Source organism: Erythrolamprus reginae, chromosome 1, assembly GCF_031021105.1.
Source record: "Erythrolamprus reginae isolate rEryReg1 chromosome 1, rEryReg1.hap1, whole genome shotgun sequence".
Classification (NCBI taxonomy): Eukaryota; Metazoa; Chordata; class Lepidosauria; order Squamata; family Dipsadidae; genus Erythrolamprus; species Erythrolamprus reginae.
In genome coordinates this window covers 392,680,210-392,701,383 of record NC_091950.1, presented here as the reverse complement: position 1 = coordinate 392,701,383, position 21,174 = coordinate 392,680,210, and the positions used below count along the sequence as shown (strand labels likewise).

The 21,174-nt window shown below is 39.7% G+C and overlaps 2 protein-coding genes across 2 annotated transcripts in view; one reads left to right on the top strand and one right to left on the bottom strand.

Moving 5' to 3' along the window:
• Window positions 1–3,733, top strand: part of GAREM2 (GRB2 associated regulator of MAPK1 subtype 2) — a 45,463-nt gene extending 41,730 nt beyond the window's left edge. Inside the window, exon 6 of the mRNA XM_070734928.1 lies at window positions 1,245–3,733. Within this exon, the coding sequence (XP_070591029.1) occupies window positions 1,245–2,139 (895 nt within the window). The 3' untranslated portion in view covers window positions 2,140–3,733. The remainder of the gene's footprint in view (window positions 1–1,244) is intronic.
• Window positions 3,734–5,159: 1,426 nt separating this feature from the next.
• Window positions 5,160–21,174, bottom strand: part of HADHA (hydroxyacyl-CoA dehydrogenase trifunctional multienzyme complex subunit alpha) — a 31,122-nt gene continuing 15,107 nt past the window's right edge. Inside the window, exons 10-20 of the mRNA XM_070734922.1 lie at window positions 18,858–18,914; window positions 17,031–17,140; window positions 16,135–16,269; window positions 15,294–15,465; window positions 13,887–13,973; window positions 12,455–12,595; window positions 11,209–11,277; window positions 10,022–10,217; window positions 8,845–8,959; window positions 7,323–7,468; window positions 5,160–5,604 (exon numbers count right to left, since the gene is read on the bottom strand). Coding sequence (XP_070591023.1) covers window positions 5,450–5,604; window positions 7,323–7,468; window positions 8,845–8,959; window positions 10,022–10,217; window positions 11,209–11,277; window positions 12,455–12,595; window positions 13,887–13,973; window positions 15,294–15,465; window positions 16,135–16,269; window positions 17,031–17,140; window positions 18,858–18,914 — 1,383 coding nt within the window. The 3' untranslated portion in view covers window positions 5,160–5,449. The remainder of the gene's footprint in view (window positions 5,605–7,322; window positions 7,469–8,844; window positions 8,960–10,021; window positions 10,218–11,208; window positions 11,278–12,454; window positions 12,596–13,886; window positions 13,974–15,293; window positions 15,466–16,134; window positions 16,270–17,030; window positions 17,141–18,857; window positions 18,915–21,174) is intronic.

Sequence of the window (21,174 nt, the reverse complement as noted above, 5' to 3'; positions counted from 1 at the left end):
CTTTGACATTTAAAAAGGGAGCTGTTTCTGTTTTTCTGTTTATAAAAACTTTTGGTTTTTCCTTTTTATCGTGTGGTGTGTGTCTTCCTGGACTAATTACCCTGTCCATTACGGGCGATTGAGACACGCTGGCAGAACAGATGGATGATGGCAATTTTTCATTTTCAAGAGATTTTTATATGCTTAAATCTATGGACACTGCATATTTCAGTGTGCATGAAATGTCTCTTAGTTTTCTGTTGTCAGGCAAAGGATGTCTTTGGAGTAGTGAGCACAAGGTTTTTCAAATTAAGGAAGTTGGAACAATGCATTGGCAAAAGCCTGGAGGTGGGGGGCACATATTTAGATGCTGCTGCTACCAGTCAGTCTTCGGATGCAATTCAAGGTGTTGGCTATCACCTTTAAAGCTCTACATGGCTTAGGACCAGGATATTTATGGGACCACCTTCTACCTCACACTTCCCTGCAGCCAATAAGGGTCCACAGAGTTGCCCTTCTCCGGGTCCCCTCTGCCAAACAATGTCAGTTGGCGGGCCCGTGGGGAAGAGCCTTCTCTGTGGCAGCTCTGATCCGTTGGAACTAACTGCCCCCGGAGATACACATTATCCCCTCTGGAAAGCCATTAAGGCCTGGCTTTTCTGGTGCACCTGGGACCATGAATGACCAACGTTTGAATGTTACAGGGCTACTGACTGTTTTTTATATTTTATTTTATACTGTAATTTTATATTGTTTTAAAATTAGAATTCTTTATTGGCCAAGTGTGATTGGACATACAAGAAATTTGTCTTTGGTGCCTATACTCTCAGTGTACATAAAAGAAAAAGATACATTTGTCAAGAATCATGAGGTACAACACTTAATGATTGTCATAGGGGTCAAGTAAGCAATGAGGAAACAATCAATATTAATAAAAATCTTAAGAATACAAGCAAGAAGTTACAGTCATTAGTGGGAGGAAAAGGGTAATAGGAATGATGAGAAAAAACTAGTAGTAATAGTAGTGCAGACTTAGTAAATAGTTTGACAGTGTTGAGGGAATTATTTGTTTAGCAGAGTGACGGCGTTTGGGAAAAAACTGTTCTTGTATATGTTTTATATGTTGTTAGCCACCCAGAGTCCACTGGAGTTGGGCGACATACAAAAATCTTGTTAAACATTAAACATTTGTCCCTGTGGTTTTAAGACACTATCCCATTTCTCTCGATCTAGCTCTGATACTGTTTGTTTTCTCTGCTTGCCAGTTCAAGGCCACGAAGCGGCAGCTGCTCCCCGTCGCCGGACTCCTACTCCTTGTACTGCTATCCCTGCACGTGGAGTGATTGCAAAGTTGGGGAATCCACCAGTCGGCAGTTGTCCAGCCCTCAAGCACAGTTGCCATCCCAGCCCCCACCTGCTCAGATGTCTTTGTGGTCTGACCCTTGGCCGTGCAATGATCCGGGCTCAAGCGTGGCCACCGGGAGATCCACTCCTCTGCTGGGCAGCAGTGATGCCAACACCATCAAGAGCTACCACAGCTGTCCACGCCTGAAGCCTCCGCCACCACAGAAACGCTTTGCTCCCTTTGGGGCTCTTAACCCCTTTTCCAACCCAGCATATTCTTCCAGTCCAGCTTCCTCTGGCTCCTCCGATTGGTTGGAATCTCTTGATTGGCAGAAGACAACTGCCTCTTCCCTAGACACCTTTGACCTCTTTGAAGGCACTTCCTCCCCAGAGGGGCACTGCAGTCCTGCACCACCGCCTCGCTCAACAAAACCCTTTGACACGGCGGAAAATATTGTCATTCGGACGTCGGTAGCTCCTTTGTCATCCACCATTGTCCATGGCTCTGAAGGTGGCATCACCCACCTTTACCTGGCTCAGGGGGTCATTGAGGCGCCTCCCACCCGTCTGAATGGGGACGGCTCCCCCTGGCAGCCTCCTGGTGACTTATCAGCGCTGTCACTTGAGGAGGTATCTAGGTCCTTGCGCTTCATCGGCCTGTCTGAAGACGTGGTCAGCTTCTTTGCCCGGGAACGCATCGATGGTAGTATCTTTGTGCAACTCACCGAGGAGATCCTATCGGAGGATTTTCATCTCACCAAACTTCAAGTAAAAAAAATAATGCAGTTCATCAAGGGCTGGAGGCCCAAGATCTAGACTGGCGAGGGAAAATTTCTCTGTGGATACTGCAGGAGTTAGATTCAGGCTTTCCCCCAAGTATAAAATTAGGAGAGGCGAAACAGATACCATTATCTCAAAAATGATAGCAGGAGATGAACCCAAGAGCAACGGGGGATTTTTAAAAATGATGTCAGTTCTTACCACAACCAAAACGAGAAATTGGCAGGAAGTTGCAAATTTCCTTTTATGGAAGTGGGCAAGGTAGAAATCAGAGCAAAACAGAAGCCTCAACAGTTGCACATGGATACTTTATGATGCGTTCCTATCGATAGTCTTTGTGCCAAGATTAGCAAGAAGAGTTATTATTGCCTTACGTAATTTCTTGTCTTGATAGTGTGGAAGAGGAGGAGAGCAACACAGCCAATTTGTGGGAAGAGATTTACGTATTCACTTTCTGACCAAGTCTCAAAAATCACCAGAGCCAAGCTGCCTACTTTTCCTATTCATCTTCTGATTGTTTCACATAACACTAGCTTGAAGGGGGTTTGTTTTAGTAAGGGACAGGTAATGAATATGTGTCCTTATGATTGTTTGGGGGCAATCAATTTGAGCAGGACTCTTGATATAGAAGGAAAAGTAACAGCAGTGACTTATGATACAGAGAGAGAGATGGGGAGAGAGAGCAAGTGTAACTGCATTTCTTTTACCCAAATGCCTTCACAAGGTTTTAAAGAGGATTGGATAGAACTCACCCGGCGATCTCTGTCCTAGAAACCCTGATCCTTAATCTGGGGTCTAGATTATAATGTCAAGTATGTCAATTTGTGTTTTTACAACATTGCTTAGAGCCCAATTTCCACCTGCAGGCTAATTTCAGGGTTGCCCTATGGAGAAAGCATCCTGCGCGTAGAGAATGAATAGGCTCAAAAGAAGGGTTTTAGAGTAATCTAGAAGTGCTAATTCTGCACAATCGGTGTGTAATGCTGTCAGTGGCGTCCACCCACCTGCAATTCAAAGGGCCGCAGGGTAGTAAAAAGCTGGATGATTCTGCTTTTTTGTTTTTTCACACACAACACTGACACCGCATAAGGCCACCTTCCTAAACACTTGAACTTTTTAAGCACCTTTGCACTGCTGAAAGGGCTAAAACCGTAACAACTGTGGGCGGCTTAAATGTCATGTTTCTGCACTACAATTATGGAATATTGGGGCAGCCTAGTTTTGCCTATGCAGAAATTCCCTAGCACCCAGTGAGAGTTTCATGTAATTTGCTCCTAACCAGATGTCTGTGATTTTGTTTGTTTTTTTGAGTGGCAGTTATTTACTGCACCTTAGTATAATGCATAGGCAATTGGTGGGTTTAAAAAAACAACCACAAACCCAACTCACCTGCAAATCTCTAGGAATATTTTACTAATCTTTCTCCTGGCAATTTCATTCTGTTGTTGCCTGCCTGTTATTGTTGAGTTTTCCACGTTTCAGCAGCAACTGCCTGTTTCCTAAGACGACCACAACTTTCACAACTGTTTTTAGCTAAAAATGGGGCTAAATGGTTTAAGCCTAGAGGAGTTCAGTGTATTCATTTCTACTTTTAGTACTGCAATAATCAAATAAAACATTTATTTAAAAATGTGTGCCTAGAATATGTTGTTCAGAAAGAAATTGAATATCTATTATCCAACCTTTCTAGCTTTGCAGCCTGATGTGGCACGGTGGATGGTTCTGCGGGAGAGGTGGGCAATTTGCGTGAATGGCAGGCAAATTGTTGTGCCCCCCCTCCCCAAATGCAAATGGTGCGTGCATGCACTTGGCTATTTGTGCAAGTAGGGATGCGTGCACACTCAGCCACTTCCACAGTCCGATTCTGAATGGCACAAGGCCTGGTAGTAGGCTGTGGCTTGGGGGGGAGGCAGTTGGGGACCCCTGTTTTTTACAACAGCAACCAGAATATCAGCTATTTTCAACCAAAATGGGAAGAGAACGAACCAAACCAATCCTGCTACATCAGATTAAGAGCCTTTCTTGTCCAAGTGTCTTTCACAGAATGAGAGAACCTCAAGGAGGCTTTCAAGTAAGGTAACACACAACTTGTACTCCTACTTGTGTGTTCCCAGCAGCTGACCCTGAAAAGATAGGTTCCCCTCACTCCCCAAAGCACCTGGCTGGAAAAAGATGTCTTCATCTGCTTCAATGTTTTGACAAGTGTTTATTCCCATACATGGAATTACTTTTGGAGTGTAAAGCCAATTGTCCTAATTTGGATACTTTTGGAGCTCTTAACAGCCACACACACACACACACACACACACGTTTTAAAAACTTCAATAATGCTGTATTGTGTGTGCTTCCCCACCTCCAACCTAGATTGTTTTTGTTAGGAAGTTCCAGTCTCAGTAAAAATCCTTGGGCAACTTCCATTCATTTAACTTAAAACATTTTCAATGTGGTTTGCCAATACACTCCAACTGCCTATTGATGCCCTCAAGCTACAAGCTCTCCCCAATGAATTTAATTATACTGCCTCCAACACTATGTTGTCACTACATTACAAAGCATTTCTGAAAAAAATTAAGAGAATGTTAAAATCCTCTGTCTGTGCATAAGAAAAAGAAAATATGCTGAAAGTCCTAAAGGAATGTGATGAACAGAAAGGTATTATATTGGGAGCTAATGCATGCCCACTGAATAGATTTTGCTAGTTCACTCATTTTTACACAGCTTGTTTTTGCTTTGATCCATGTAAATATTTTGTGCAAATCTTGCATAATTTGTGTTTTGCCCTGGATATAGCACAAAAATTGTATGTAAAACTTCATGAACTCAAGTAAAATCCCAACTCCATGTTGAAAATCCCTGCATTATCAGATTTATTGGAGACTTACTTATAAGCATTAGTAGGCTCTCCAGAATGCTCTGGAGATCTTCAAATGATCTTTGATAAATTAATCTTATTAGAGCACAGAGCATCTCAAAGGTTTTCAGCCTAAACTGAACCTTGTGTTAGCCACCCAACACTTTAATAGCAGTTCTAACCCTGAATGAATGACAAAATTATATACAGAACAATACACTAGAATTTATTCTTATGAATTTTCTGCAAGCTACATCTGCTTTCCGATGAGTAGTTCCTTGCAATGGGCCTGAAAAGTACCATACTTTGAGCAGAAACCTCCCCGTTCTGTCTCGTGATAGTGGGGGAAATCAACTTTCAGCCTGATGAGGGGTGGACCAGGAAGTAGTAGTGCCTAAATAACTAAGGCACTTGAAAGAGTTAAAACCCACAGCCCTCCGATACGAAGATGTCTTGTAGGTCTTCCCCTTTTCTTTTTGGTTAGCAGATGCCCACTCAGGCAGTTCTCTTGTGAAATTTCTTGCTGGAGTCCTTGGCGTGGTCAAGCAGCAACTGGCATGGTGTGAACTGACTCCCGTAGACATCTTCAAACTTCTTCATGCAGTCCACGAGCTGCTGGGCCCCAAAGTAGTCTGCATATTGGAAGGGGCCTGCCACAACATTCACAGAAGGGAGGGAGGAAGAGGAGAAGGTTAAGATTTCCTTAATGTGGTCTTTATGCCAAAATTATTTCATAACGCTGGCCTCGACTGCCTTTATTTATTTATTTATTTGTTTGTTTGTTTATTAGATTTGTATGCCGCCCCTCTCCGTAGACTTGGGGCGGCTCACAACACAATAAAACAGTTCATAACAAATCTAATAATTTACAATTTAAAACATTTAAAAAACCCCATTATTAAGCAGACATACATACAAACATACCATACATAAATTGTATAGGCCCGGGGGAGATATCTCAGTTCCCCCATGCCTGACGACAAAGGTGGGTTATACCTTGGTTACAAGCATTATTCTATCTTTAGGTATGTGATAAAAAATAATTTGGAAGGTGAATAACAAATGGATACACTCACTGTGTAGGCATTCAAATTCCATCTTACAAATTCTAAAGCCACAGAGAACTTTACACAGCAAAAGGAATGGCATGAAATGGAGAGAAATGCAGTTCAACAGATTCAGAGGACACCAAGATGCCTGTACAGTGGTACCTCTACCTACGAACGCCTCTACTTATGAACTTTTCTAGATAAGAACCGGGTGTTCAAGATTTTTTTACCTCTTCTCAAGAACCATTTTTCACTTATAAATCCGAGCCTCCGAAACTGTCATCGGGAAAGGCAGGGAGAAGCATCTGTGGGGCCTCTTTAGGAATCTCCTGGGAGGAAACAGGGCCGGAAAAGGCAGGGAGAAGCCTCCGTGGGGCCTCTCTAGGAAACTCCTGGGAGGAAACAGGGCCGAAAAAGGTGAGGAGAAGCCTCCATGGGGTCTCATTAGGAATGTCCTGGGAGCAAACAGGGCCAGAAAAGGCAGGGAGAAGCCTCCATGGGGTCTCATTAGGAATGTCCTGGGAGCAAACAGGGCCAGAAAAGGCAGGGAGAAGCCTCCATGGGGCCTCTCTAGGAATCTCCTGGGAGGAAACAGGGCCGAAAAAGGTGAGGAGAAGCCTCCATGGGGTCTCATTAGGAATGTCCTGGGAGCAAACAGGGCCAGAAAAGGCAGGGAGAAGCCTCCATGGGGCCTCTCTAGGAATCTCCTGGGAGGAAACAGGGCCTCCACCCTCCCTGTGGTTTCCCCAATCGCACACATTATTTGCTTTTACATTGATTCCTATGGGAAAAATTGCTTCTTACAAACTTTTCTACTTAACAACCTGGTCATGGAATGAATTAAGTTCGTAAGTAGAGGTACCACTGTACTTCTGGACAGCAAGACCTGGAACCACAGTTCAACTATTACCAGTTCTTGGTAATCCTCAAGAATACTGTAGGGTTTGTTTGTTTGTTTGTTTTGTTTGTTTGTTTGTTTATTTATTAAATTTGTATGCCGCCCCTCTCCGTAGACTCGGGGCGGCTCACAGCAAAAGTAAACACAATGTAAAATACAAATCTAAAAATTGCATTGTTGCTGCTAAGAAAGGTCTCCGTAGTTTGAATATTAATGCCTAACTGCAAGCGCTCAAAGAAGTATTTCTTTATGGAAGGAGTTATAATGTTGAACGAGGCAATCCTATTACCAATTGAAACAAATGCAACCCAAATTACTACCACTTCCAAAGGTGCTTGTAAGATTTCCCCCCATCATTGTTTTCAACCCCTCAGCTATATAAAAGGCATTGATTAATTATCTGCTGAATGACAAAACTCACCTCCCAGGCATGGTGGAAAGCCTAGTCCAAATACAGCTCCAATGTCCCCTTCTACAGGACTACTGAGGATGCCCTCTTGTAAGGTCAGAATGGCTTCATTCACAAACCTAGTCACCAAACGCATTTGGATATCGTTCTCTGAAGACCTGGGAAGGGAAGCAGTAATTCATTAACCACCTTCACAGCCAGACTGGAAATACAGCAGCTGAAACAAAGAGGCACAAGCCACTGACAGCGAAAGGTGGGGACTAATATCCAGTGGCAGGGCTGATCATTCTCAGCAATTTTCAGTTAACTGGATTTCAGAAAACAGCCGATGGCAAAAGCCCATTTTTAGTATTTTACCGAAGGGTTGAAAACAGACTAGGATCCAATATAAAATATAAATTTGCAATACTTAGGAGAAAACTAACATGCATATGGATTTATATTTCAAAGGAATATTCATCTAGTTTTGGAGCTAGTAGTTTTTTATTTGAAGTAAAAGGGCAGACTAGATGGACCATGGGGTCTTTTTCTGCCGTCAGTCTTCTATGTTTCTATGTTTCTATGAATGTATGCTCAAATGTTGCGGCTTTTGGTGCAGTCCATTCACACCAGAGACAATTCCACTTCTCCCGGATCTGGTACTATTCTGTTGGGGACTATACAAACTAATGGACTGGGTTTTCAATGCTTTCCCATGCATTGAAGTTCCTGTGTCAATTCTGAGATGTTCTGCATGCAAAATGTGTAAAGATTTCTGACAGCAAAATTTAGGAAAAGTTCCATTTATCTGAAATATGGCCAGTTATAGTGTTCCCTTGACTTTCGCGGGGGATACGTTCCAAGACCGCCCGCAAAAGTCAAATTTCTGCTCCCTCCTCCATTCCTGGTTTTACTTACCCCCAGAACCCACAGGGGCAACGGGGCTGCAAGCAGGAGGCTTTGCTGCGCTCACTGCGGTGGCGGCAGGCGGTAGTAAGGCTTGGCTTTAACTGGAGCGTACCAATGCTCTGAGAATTAAAGGGGTGGGACTGGAAGGCTGGAGCAGAAACGGATCTTTTATTTAAAGAAGCAGGACAATTAAGGTGGAGGGGGGGGAGGAGAGTTAAAACACCCAGTATTGTACATTGGGCAGCCCCAGAAAACCCTGGGTGTGCAAAAAAAAACCAGAGTATTTTTTTTAATAGTATTTTTTGAAAAACCGTGGCATAGACTTTTCGCGAAGTTCGGACCCACGAAAATTGAGGGAACACTGTAGAGTTAAATAAATTGTGTTAAATCAGGGCTGTCAAACTCACGGGCTGGATGGATCATGCGCTGGTCACAGCCTCACCCAGTTTAGTAAAGGGGGGAAAAGTCATAATACATCACGTGAGGCCGATGCGAGTTTGACACCCCTGTGCTAAATGGACAATGTTCTAATTCCATACGGCAGCTGTTATGTATTTACATGCTTGCAGGGAATAAGTAAAGACAATGATCAGGCCTTATTCTGGAATGCAGTATCTATTTAGGAAACCTATCTTTTCCCACTTACACCTCTGGGTTGGCAACTGTTTTGAATTTCTCTAGAATTGCATTCATTCCACTATTGAGATCCCGATTCTTTGCGCCTTGCTTGTACAGATAAAAGCCTTTTCCTGCTTTGCGGCCTGTCAAATGAAACATAAGAGGATAGTGAGGATGCACTTAATATTAAAAATGGCAAACATTGATCAGATAAATACAGGAAAGCTCAAAAAGATACTCTACCTTTTGGAAAGTAGAATGGGGTAGGGAGTGGGGAAATATTCTTCTATTCTAAAATTCAGTGACTGTTTTCCTCTTTAAAAAATCTAAAGGTAGCCATCACTTACTGACTGCTTTGTTTAGCAATTGCTCAAATTTACAATAAATGTGGAAAACTGTTGTGACCAACAGTAGCAGCCGATAGCAATTTTACCACATCGTGTCTATGAAACTTGAACTTTTTGAAGACTTTCAGCTCTGACAGATTGATAAGTGACTTAACTCATGCCCCGGTCTCTCTAGTATTAACTGTCCTAACAATAACAAAAGCAGAATATATGGCATGACCAAGTCATTGCAAATCTGTTTAACTCAGTCATCTCCCAAATTACTTTTATAATAATATTTTTCCACCTTGACAATTTGAGGACAATGGACCTCAACTCTCCAGAGGCTTGCTGGCTGGGGGATGCTGGGATCTATCTATCTATCTATCTATCTATCTATCTATCTATCTATCTATCTATCTATCTATCTATCTATCTATCATCTATCTATCTATCTATCTATCTATCTATCTATCTATCTATCTATCTATCTATCTATCTAATCTATCTATTTTATTTATTGGATTTATATGCCACCCCTCTCCGAGGACTCAGAGCGACTTTCAACATATAAAAAAATAATGTGAACATCCTAATCCAATTAATTTAAAACTAGTGATCTAAAAACCCCAGTAGCATTAAAAATCAATCATTGCCATTCACACAACAAAGTTGAAGTCCACAAATTTTTAAGTGGCCGACATTGGAGACCCCTGGCTTAAAAGGAACAAGCCATCCTATGGACAACCATCCATAAATATACCATTGCCATGAAGTAATTGAAAACCAAGCAAAGAACATGTGAAGCACAAGTGAAGAAAAACGGACGCTGGTACATGAGATTGAACTTTAGGGAATCCCTCAGCAGGCAACTCATACCTAAAAAGCCCTTGTCTACCATGGCTTTCATTAGCTCCACATCCCCTCCTTTGAACCGTTCACCAAAAGCTTTGCCGAGGTCTTCAGCTACATGAGTGGCGACATCGACTCCAACTTCGTCAATCAAAGTAACAGCTCCAACAGGGAAGCCAAAGCTAGTGGAAAGGGAATCCACTTTTTTAGGATCAACACCTTCCTGCAGAAGACGCATTGAAAAAGAAAACATTTTAGGTGAAAGATATAGTGTGAAGGTAGATCAAATTCTGGTGGTTATATTGTTGGATAATTTGCAATAGTCAGCAATTTGTCTCAACCAGTTAACAATATGAGCAAGATTGTTTGCCTCCTCCATCTCAACTTATAGTGAGTAAAGATACTGTCCCTAATCACTGATTTCTCACTGGATGAACCAGGTATATAACTTATAAGAAGACTATAAATGGTTAATGTTTCACTGGGTGGGTATAATGCTATGATTTAAAAGCCACAATAGTAAAACCAATTAACCCAAGCACATCCTTCTAATTATGTGCACTTCTGTATAAAAGTTTTTGGTTCTTTTTTGGACTATATTTTTCTACTGAAACCTGTCAATTTCCTGTGGCAGTCTGAACATCAAATTTTGACGTTGGTGTCGTTTATATATAAACAATCATCTTATGACTTGCTAGTCTGAAAACCTCTTATACTAACTGGTTGTACTCCTCGAAATTGGAGCAATTGCAACCAAACACTTCTTATTACTGGTTATCAGTCCTGCTTAGTAGTGGGTAAGAATGGTGAACTGATTTATCTCGTACGTGAGTATTTTTCTAGTATGAACTACTTGTTTCAAGTCCTGCCACTTTATAGAATTTACATTTGAATTCTGACTTGACCATTTTGTAAACACTGAATCTGTCCATCCACTCTAATGTAGGTGGCAAAACAATCCTAAAGTACCATTTACATATTTGATAGCTGATATAAGTTCCTTTTATGGAGTTCAATAATTATCATGAAACATAAGGAATCCACCTAGCCTTAAAATTTCTGACTCAAATAAATGTGATATTATTTGTTAACTTAAGCACTCATTATCAGTAGGACTTGAAATAGGGTGAGCATCTTTTCACCTAGCTAATACCATCCCATTTAAATCCATAAAAGACTCTCCAGAAACCCAGCTGTTTGCAACAGACACAAACCTGAAGGATACGGACAATTTCAGCCAACATGGGAGTAAGGCACCTAGTTGTGTAGAATCCTGGACCATCCTGTGGAGAAGGTAAGAAATACAAAATAGGTTTGCCATAGGAAGATGAGGCACCAAATAATCTAACGAGTTTTCCCTCACCAATTCCCTTTAATGGAGGTTGGTTTTCTTATCTATGGGGTATTTTCCTATTTAGAGGCTGCACATATGGCAAAGATACTTGTTTAGACCAACTTTTCAGTGGTATGGACTGAACAGGAATTTAGACTGAGATCCCAACTAATACAGATTTGATATTTATTAATATAATTTGTTTTTATGCACATACTTTCTATTCCACATCTAAATATAAAAGGATTAAGGCTTTGACTTCAACGTGACATTTGTGAGCTCTCCAAGAGCTCCTAAGTTATTAAGCAGACAAATAATTAGTGTATAAAAATATTTTGTACCACCACCAACAACAAAAAAATACAAATCCGGAGTTTTTTGCACCTTCCAGGGAAGAAATGGTAGACTCAACTCTGTGAGAAGCAGAGCGGACAACCACAGTGGAATGAAGAGCTGATTAGACAATCTCAATACTTCCTCTCTGGATAAGAAGAAAACTGAAGATCACCCACAAGTGTTCCTGAGAGTTGCAACTTACAAGGAGACTACAAGATAGCAAGTTCAAAGTTTTGGGAAACAAAAGAATAGCTATCTTGCTCAAAGCATTGTTGCCATCTTTAAAAGGACACCTGCTTTGCATGCAGATAGTCCTCAACTTACAGCCGTTCAGTTAATGACAGTTCAAAGTTACGATGACCCTAAAAAAATTGTTGTATCTTAAAGAGACAGTGATGAGTTACTAAACTTGTTCATGCTTGTTTTTATGGAAAGGGAAATTATTTCTTTATATATTTATTTTTTTATCATATTTTAATTTTTCATTTCTTTTCTATTTTTTTCCTTTTTCTGCAGCTTTTATTCTTTCTTTTTCTTTTTTTGTTTGTATTAATTTATATTGTTGGAATTGTAATTTCTAGGAAAATCAGCTTGGGGGGCGGGATCTTATGAAATTCCTCTGTGCCCGTACAGTACGTTTCCTGTGAAGAATATGGCTGATACTTGCCTTGTCACAGCCTGCTCATGCGGCAATTTAGGGTGGAGGAAAAAGTTTAATCCTGGCTATTCTGACTCAAAAGTGATCATTCCTTTGGAAGCCTTCTGTATTTTTTCATAAAAATCACAATTACCTTAACTACAATGATGACCTTTCCTTGCTTGAGACCAACAGCCACAGCAGAGGCTGCTGTTTCTGGAGATGTCTGGTCAGTAGTGATGATCTCCAGCAGCTGCATCTTATCAACAGGAGAGAAGTAGTGCATCCCAATCACCTGAAGTATGCAAGAAAGTAAAGTGGAAAAGAATGAAGACCCTCAACATACAATGCATTCACGATTTGCTGCAAAGAGGAAAGAGTCAAAACCTTTATCCAGGGATAAACAAGATTAATTAAAGCTAAACCTAATTTTGTGTGTAAGGTTTTCACTCCTTTAAAATGTTCCAGCCTGCTGCTGTACTTGTTTAAGTGATGCTGAAACAAACCACTCACAAATGGAAGCCAAGGACTAATATTTTCTTTGAGCACATTTGCTATAGCTTGCATCACAAAACGTTAGCAGTAATCTAACGAGCACAAGGCATTTAGGGCAAATAAATATCCCTACTTCATGAGAGAGGTCAAAGCTCAGGATCAGAGTAAAATGCTGTTTTTTCCAAAGGCAAAGATACACTATGGGAAAACTGTTAAGGAAAAGTGATCAGAGTTAACCCTGAGTTATCAGGAACATGCATTTAGGAATGTGGGATTGCAGTAGATATCCAGTAAATGTATACAATAGTTTACTTTTAGATAAATAGCACAGTCCAATTAAACAGTCAGCCATTAACATTTGTTTGTTTATTTACTTATTTATTTATTGAATTTCTATGCCGCCCCTCTCTGAAGACTCGTGGCGGCTTACAACATATAAAAAACAATAAATTACAATAAAATCAATCCAATTAAATTAAAATTACAAAGCAATCTAAAATCTGTAATTAAATTAAAATCGATCACACCAATTTGTACAGCAATCATACAATCATTTGTTGGCCAGGGGCTAAGATCTAATCAGCTTAAGCCTGAGGACAATGAGTTTTAAGACTCTTACAAAAGGCGAGGAAGGTGGGGGCAGTACAAATCTCCAGGGGGAAGCTGATTCCAGAGGGCCGGGGCCCCTACAAAGAAGGCTCTTTCCCTAGGTCCCGCCAAATGACATTGTATTGATATTTAGTCAGTCAATATCAAGAAGTAATATAATCTTTTTACCAGCCTGTCTTTGTCTTAAATATCAAACAAAGATTACAACTAATGAACAGTTCAATACTAATAGTTTCACACAGAACATCTTATCAGACACAGTCAATCACGAATGAATCAGCATTTCAGAGCACATCAGCCTCCATCTATGATCTCTGGCTCCCTCTTATGGCAAACTTAAAACACCATAGCCAATCATCATACAGCAGTACATTTAATGTTAAATTACTCAAATATATACAAACATAGATTGATGGCTCCACAGATGGAGAGGCCTTAACAATGGTTTTTCAGTAAATTCTACAAAAAATGACCAAACTCACCTTCTCTGGCCTTTTGCTGGCTGCTGCTATCTGATTGATGGGAAGAGCGGATGTGTTGCTGGCAAAGATACAATGAGGAGGGATAAGCTGAGAAGACAAAGCAAATGTTACGTGTGGGAGAGGGAAAGTGCACTATTATGGCTACAGCAAGAGCCGTAGTGACGCAGTGGTTAGAGGACAGTACTACAGGCTACATCTGCTGTCAGACGGCTGTCTGAAATTTGGTAGATCGAATCTCACAAGCCTCAAGGTTGACTCAGGCTTCCATCCAGTGATGGGCTCCTATGGGTATGGGCTCCTACGGCTCCGTCAGGTACACAGAACCGATAGAAAAATTTTGGTCAGATACCCAGAACCAGTAGAAATTTTTTGATTTTTCTTCTTCTTTTCCCCCCCTTCTGGGCTCTGGGTATGTTTTTCCTATCACAGTAAATGAAGTTGAATGTGTACAATTTTAGAAGAGCTGTGCATGCACATATGTGTGTGTGTGTGTGTGTGTGTGTGTACATACACATACAGTTTATATAGTAGATAATGTATATTTGTTTGCCTGTGTGTAATATGTATGTACACATATGGCATATATACATAGAATTAAACAGTATATTTTGGATGTTCAGTAATAGTAAATAGATAAGGAAATTGTATCTCTTTGACGCAAGGAGAGGCCAGGCACCCTAACTCTAACCCTTGACGTGAGTGATGTGGAGTTGGCCACGTTTAAGCCACTCACATGACCTTTAAGCCATCCCCCGTCACATGATCATCAAGCCACTCCCATCTGGTCACATGGCTGGCAAGCCACACCCACAAAATAAGCAATAATCACAGTGTGGTAGTAAAAAGTTTTGCAGCCCTTCACTGCTTCCATCCTTCCAAGGGGAGTAAAATAAGGACCCAAAATTGTTGGGGGCAATATGTTGACTCTGCTTAGAGAGGCCTGGAAAGCACTGTGAAGCGGTATGTAAGTCTGGGTGCTATTGTTATATAAAGAAGAAACGAACCCCCCTCTTATCTGGGATAGAGTATCTCATAAAAGCCCTAATATAGCCATGTGCTTGGTCCCTTGATAGGACTGGCTTGTACTTGGTAGGAAGCAAGCAACAAGGCAAGGATTGACATCCTCCTTTTGACTGCTACAGTTCTAATACTGATTGATGGAATCATCTGGTTGGACTGAATGGAGAGACTTTCAGGGGCAGTTATAACATCAGATTACTGACCAGAGATGGACGTGCTTGGTACGTGCTTCAAGCTTAACATACTCTTCCAATTTCTCCAGCTTTTGCAGAGGAATGAGGTAGCAAATTTTATATGGGAAATTAGGAAGGTAGGAGATGCCCCCAAATATATTCAAATGCATATCCCAGACCCATCCAGCCTTTTGGCCTTGGGACTCCTACTTACTGCTTCCACCTCCTTCAGCACTTTGTGTTTGATGTTGAGGTCTTCAAAGACAGCTTCAATGATCATGTCAGTTTTCTTAAAGTCCTTGTAATCCAGCTGTCCCGTGAGGTCACTTAGGAGCATATCCCTCTCAAATGATGTCAAACTCTTCTTTTTCACTTTATCATTCAAGCTGAAAAAATTATTAGGGTGGGGACAGTGGGAAGTATTGAAAATAAGCTGTTGGGTAAAGTAAGATTATTGAATTAGAATTAGAACAGAGTTGGAAGATGGACCTTGGAGGTCTTCTAGTCCAACCCTCTGCTTAGACAGGAAACCCTACACTATTTCATATAAATATGAAAACTTCCAGTGTTGGGGCATTTACAACTTCTGGAGGCAAGTGGTTCCACTGATTAATTGTTCTAACTGTCAGGAAATGTCTCCTTAGTTGTAAATTGCTTTTCTCCTTGATTTGTTTCCACCTATTGCTTCTTGTCCTCTGCTCAGATGCTTTGGAGAATAGCTTGACTCCCTCTTCTTTGTTGCAGCCCCTGAGATATTGGCACACTGCTATGAGGTCACCCCTAGACCTTCTTTTATTGGGAAAGCGTTAGGCACAGAGATACTGAATTCCAACATCAGAAATGCTAGAGCGAAACGACATTGTTGGAGTCACATTTGCTACTCTGATAAGCTTCTTCAGACTGTACATTTATGACATGAAGAGCTTTTGAAGAACAAAAAAGATGTAAAACATTGTTTTGCATATTACTGCTTCAAAAATGACAATTGAAGGCTGAAGTTACTGCAGGATTCCAGACTGCAAATACACCAGAAGTTAGATATTAAGTGAACATACCCTTTATAAACCTGCTGCTGTCCCCTGCTCAAGCCATCCAGAGTGGTGTCCTTCATGATGATCTTAAGGCCCTTGTCCACAGAAACCTGAGCAATTCCTGCACCCATCAAACCTGCTCCCAGAATTGCAATATTCCTGCACAAAGAGGGAATTTAAAAACAAGTTTACCAAAAAGAGAAGAAAACAACAAATTCAGTATAATTTGCAGCATAAGTAATTCACATTAAAAATTCTCCTTTTTAATAATGCTGAAAAAGTAATCAAATAATTAAAATTACGTTGAGTAATTTACTAGTTAAAAAGCATTAAATGTCCCCCTTAGTTCACTGCTCACTTCTGCTTCAAGCAAGGTCGATGTAATTTTTGGAGCCCAGAATCCTATTGAACTTAACAGATGTATATTTATATAAACATTTAGGAGAAACGTTTATCTATAAACCGCAATAATGCATTTCAAGTTACATTAAAAAAGGATCAACAGAAATTAAGATCTTTATTAGTTGCCTGAATGTTGGCATTTTCAATGCAGTTGGGATATAAACTTCAATTTTCCCTGCTTTGTAGTGGACAAGCTGTATAGAAAGCTTTCAGCATAGTCCTGCCAGGATTCTGACTTTGCCTGTGCATGCAAAGCCCAATCTGAAGTATTGCAGGATGACTAACTTTCTGCCCTATCAGGACAAGCAGGAAATATGGGAGGTTTTGGCTTAGCTAGAATACATTCAATAATTTCAGAGTCAGTGCTCTCAAACTACAGTAGATTGAATTGGCTAAGTGACATTCCTGCCCTTTGAACTGGCCTTTATTAATGCAAACCATCTAATTTTTTTTACATACAAACAGATATAACTGTTCTAGCCATCATACCTGAAGACTGTTCAAATAGTTGAACTTACTTGACTGGTTGCTTGGGCTCCCCAAACTTGTTCTTCTTGCACTGCACCTGGCCGTGGTAGAGCCCCATTAAGGCCCTGCATTCGGGAGTCATCCCAAGTTCCCCAAATTTCTGCAAGAGGTGGGGATGGACGAAGTGGAGAGAAAATGAAAAAGAAACATTCAGAGGAACTGCCATAGAATCATAATACCATCCTGAAGTAACAATAAAGAGTAAACAAGCACTGCAGAAGAGCACAAAGGATGACCAGCTACAAATTAACATTGGTGGGAGCCATGATGTTTCAATCAAAGGCTTGAGAACATGGTATGATTTAAACCTTGAATTAAGTCTTGGTGATCTGTAGCCACGGTATATGGCCACAAAAGATATTTAAAAGGGTCAGTGGTGGGAAAAAAACTGCTGTAGTATTCACATGCATGGCATTTTCCTCTAAAATTGCTGATTTTTCATCTGGTTTATCTTAGGAATTACGCTCTTTTAACTGGTGATGATAGTGTTTAACATAACTTTTGGTGTTAAATCCATATAAAGAGCAATAAAGTGGCAATATAAGCGACTTTAATAATTTTGAACAAGCTTTCCAGACAAAAGCTTAAATACTGATGTGATTTTAATTTTGCTGCATATGATGTACCATTAGCTGCCCCGAGTCTACGGAGAGGGGCGGCATACAAATCTAATAAATAAATAAATTAGAGCAAATATACCTATTTTTCTTCCTGGGTGCTTTTTTCCTTTGTGTCATAATCAATGAAAGAAAATGCCATTATTATCCAAGGTTTAAACTATTATACCATTATAAAGGTTTAAAAGTCACAATTTTACAGAATTCACCCCGTTAGAAATATTACAAATATGGTTTCTATCTATGGACCATACAAATCCAATAAATAATAATAAAATAATAATAATATTTACAAAAACTGGATCATCACAATAGCTGATGATGATTTGAAAGCAACTGAACAAATGGAACATAATCAATGTTACACCTCAAAAAAGTGAATTGTAATTTTTAAAAAATAACATAGCAGACACTTTGCATCAAAGGTTTTTTAAGTACTCCCTTATCTTGGCCTTGTTTATGTTATTGTTAGGATTTTGTTCAGTGTTCCATTGCAAACAGATTTTTCTTATAAAATAAGAAAGGATCATACATTATATCTCATTCTGGCTTGTGGGCAGAGGGGGGCCGCTAAGGTGAAAAGCTAACGTGTGCTTGCCCCTGTGGATCTGAGTATTAGTGGAGTCCAGTGCAATCATGCTACTGCACCTGTGCAGGTAGCAAAATTGTGCGCAGAGAGGCAAGTGCACCTGTGTTTCAGTGTGGGTTTTTTGCTTTTGCGGATGTGGAAGATATTGCTAAGGCTGCAAGATAAAGGCTTTAGAGAGGTGCTGACAAGTTACCTCTGAAAAATATATTGAAAATTTCATTGCTCCAATAAGATTCTCATACGTTCTCAATGCTATCTATTTTTTTATTATATGGTAGTATCGTATAATGAAGCATAATTATTTATTATACGATAGTATCGTATAATAGCATAAAGAGGATTGAGGAGGTGGGAAATTAAGGGCTTTTGAGATTTCTTGAAGGCATGAGAATCAAGCTGCAAAGAATATCCAGGTAATGATGAGCAGATAATCATAACATAAGTGGCAAATCCTGAAGATCAAATTTTAGAAGATGTACCAATTGTTCATCCAGCAGTACTAAGACATGAAACGGCATCAAGACAAAAGTCACTACCAGTCTACCTATTTCAGCAATCATCTTTTAAGCACCATGTGAAACATTTAAAGACTGGATCAAAGATGTTTTTACCTGGGATTCCAGAAGGTAGCCAGCTTCATTGCCTTGTTCTAGGCCAGTCTTCACTACCTAAAACCAACAAAAATATTTGTTTTCAAAGTATGTTCAGCCACTTAAAGCCACTGTAATAAGGGACAGCATAGGAATTTAATGAATAAATAATGTATTTAAATTAATTAAATACATAAATATAATAAATATCAACAATAACAGCTAAAACATTAAACATAGTATTAAAAACAGTTAAGAGAAAAGAATACATCAAAAGCCAATTCACCTTTGAAGGATGTGTTGCCTACCCTTCTGGCTCTCCCTAGAACTTGCAACCGAGTTGGTTTTTTTACCACCTTGGAAGAAAAGATTCTAGCACAGAAGGTAGGAACTTTGGAGAACACGAAGAAATCTCATGTTTCCGAAACCAGTAACAATCCAGTGAATCAATGTGTCCAGGTTTTATTTTGCAATACTTTGAAGAGCTTTCAGAGAGGATCCCAAATCTACAATCTAGCTTTTTTTGCAACTTGGTGCATCCAAAGATAAAATGCTATATATTGGGAATAATGGGAATTGTAATCCACTGTATGTGTCTCACTGTAGCTTAGAATACAAAGCGAAAATCAAAATTGGGAGGAATCCAATAATATATTTCCATTATAGGTTTTCATTTGTGGAACAAGATAGAGCAATTCTTCCTTTCCCCTGTAGTCTCCATGCATCCTTAAAATCTTCACCTGAGACTTCCCAACTTTCCAAGGCACATTTTGAAGACATATAAGAAAACCAAAGGTGAAGAAAGTTTCCACTACATAATGAAAAGGAAGACCAGGGGAGACAGGACAGCAATGTTGCAATATCTCAGCAGTTGTCACAAATAAGAGGGAATGAAGCTATTCCCAAAGGACCTGAGGGTAGAACAAGAAGCAATGGGTGGAAACTAATCAAGGAGAGAAGCAACCTAGAACTAAGGAGAAATTTCCTGACAGTTAGAACAATTAATCAGTGGAACAGCTTGCCTCCAGAAGTTGTGAATGCTCAAAGACTGGAACTTTTTAAGAAGATGTTGGATAACCATCTGTCTGAAATAGTGTAGGATTTCCTGCCTAAGCAGGGGGTTGGACTAGAAGACCCCCAAGGTCTCTTCCAACTCCGTTGATATTATTATTATTAATAGACTTTCAAAACATTGCAGTCCACAAATATAATCCCATTTGACCAGAAAACTCCAAAGGCATCATCCTCTCGCTATTGAGATTTTAAAGCTTTTCCCCCTCCCTATACTTTGCCCCCAAATTGCTTCATTAATAAATACGGAATAAAACAATTCCCAAATTGGATGTATGGCAAGTGACAGTCATGCCTAGGAGAGCTTTTGTATAATTTTATGTTGTGTTCTAGTTGCGCCCTTTCTTGGATTGTGCGGCCCTACCCACAGGTCACTCTTGGCAGGTTAGAGAACATAACTCACTTCCCAAGTTGCCAATCACCTTCCTTTTTAACCTTTAACTTCAACATTCAATTCTTTTAATTGCTTTTTAGAACATTTTAATTTTAATTAACTTGTAAGCCACTTAAAGCCACTGTAATAATGGACAGCATAGGAATTTAATGAATAAATAATGTATTCAAATTAATTAAATACATAAATATAATAAATATCAACAAATAGTACCCAGTAAAACTAGGAAAGAGAAAAAAATGAAGAATATTAAACGAAGTAAAGCAAGCAGCAAATAACTTCAAAGTCTAAAACAATGTTTTAAATACCCATTAAAATAAAAAAGATCTTTATCTTTTTGCAAAAACTATATTCTTAGATAACAGGTAAGTCACTTCAAAAGGGCTCTTTCTTGTAGAGCCACTGACTCTGAGAGAAACATAAGCTGCATTCTTTGAAGTATCACTTTAAATCAGAGCAGTTTTACAAATTCAGTCAGTGAGTATACCAATATGGTCTTTCTGTTTATACGTACTAATGTTTATGGAATACGTGAGACAGTTGTTAGGGATAATTTCAGAGATGCCAAAATAGCACGAACATTCTACAAAAGCCTAAAAACATTAGGCCAACCGTTCTAAAATGAAAATATTTTGTTCCTCCAGGTAGAGGTCTCTTATACTATGGTTTAGAATGCTTGTTAAATACTGAAAAACTATGATATCTAAACTGCAAAGTGTTTGGCTTTCAGGTAATTGATATACAGTGATACCTTGTCTTACAAACTTAATTGGTTCCGGGACGAGGTTCTTAAAGTGAAAAGTTTGTAAGACGAAACAATGTTTTTCATAGGAATCAATGGAAAAGTGATTAATGCGTGCAAGCCCAAAATTC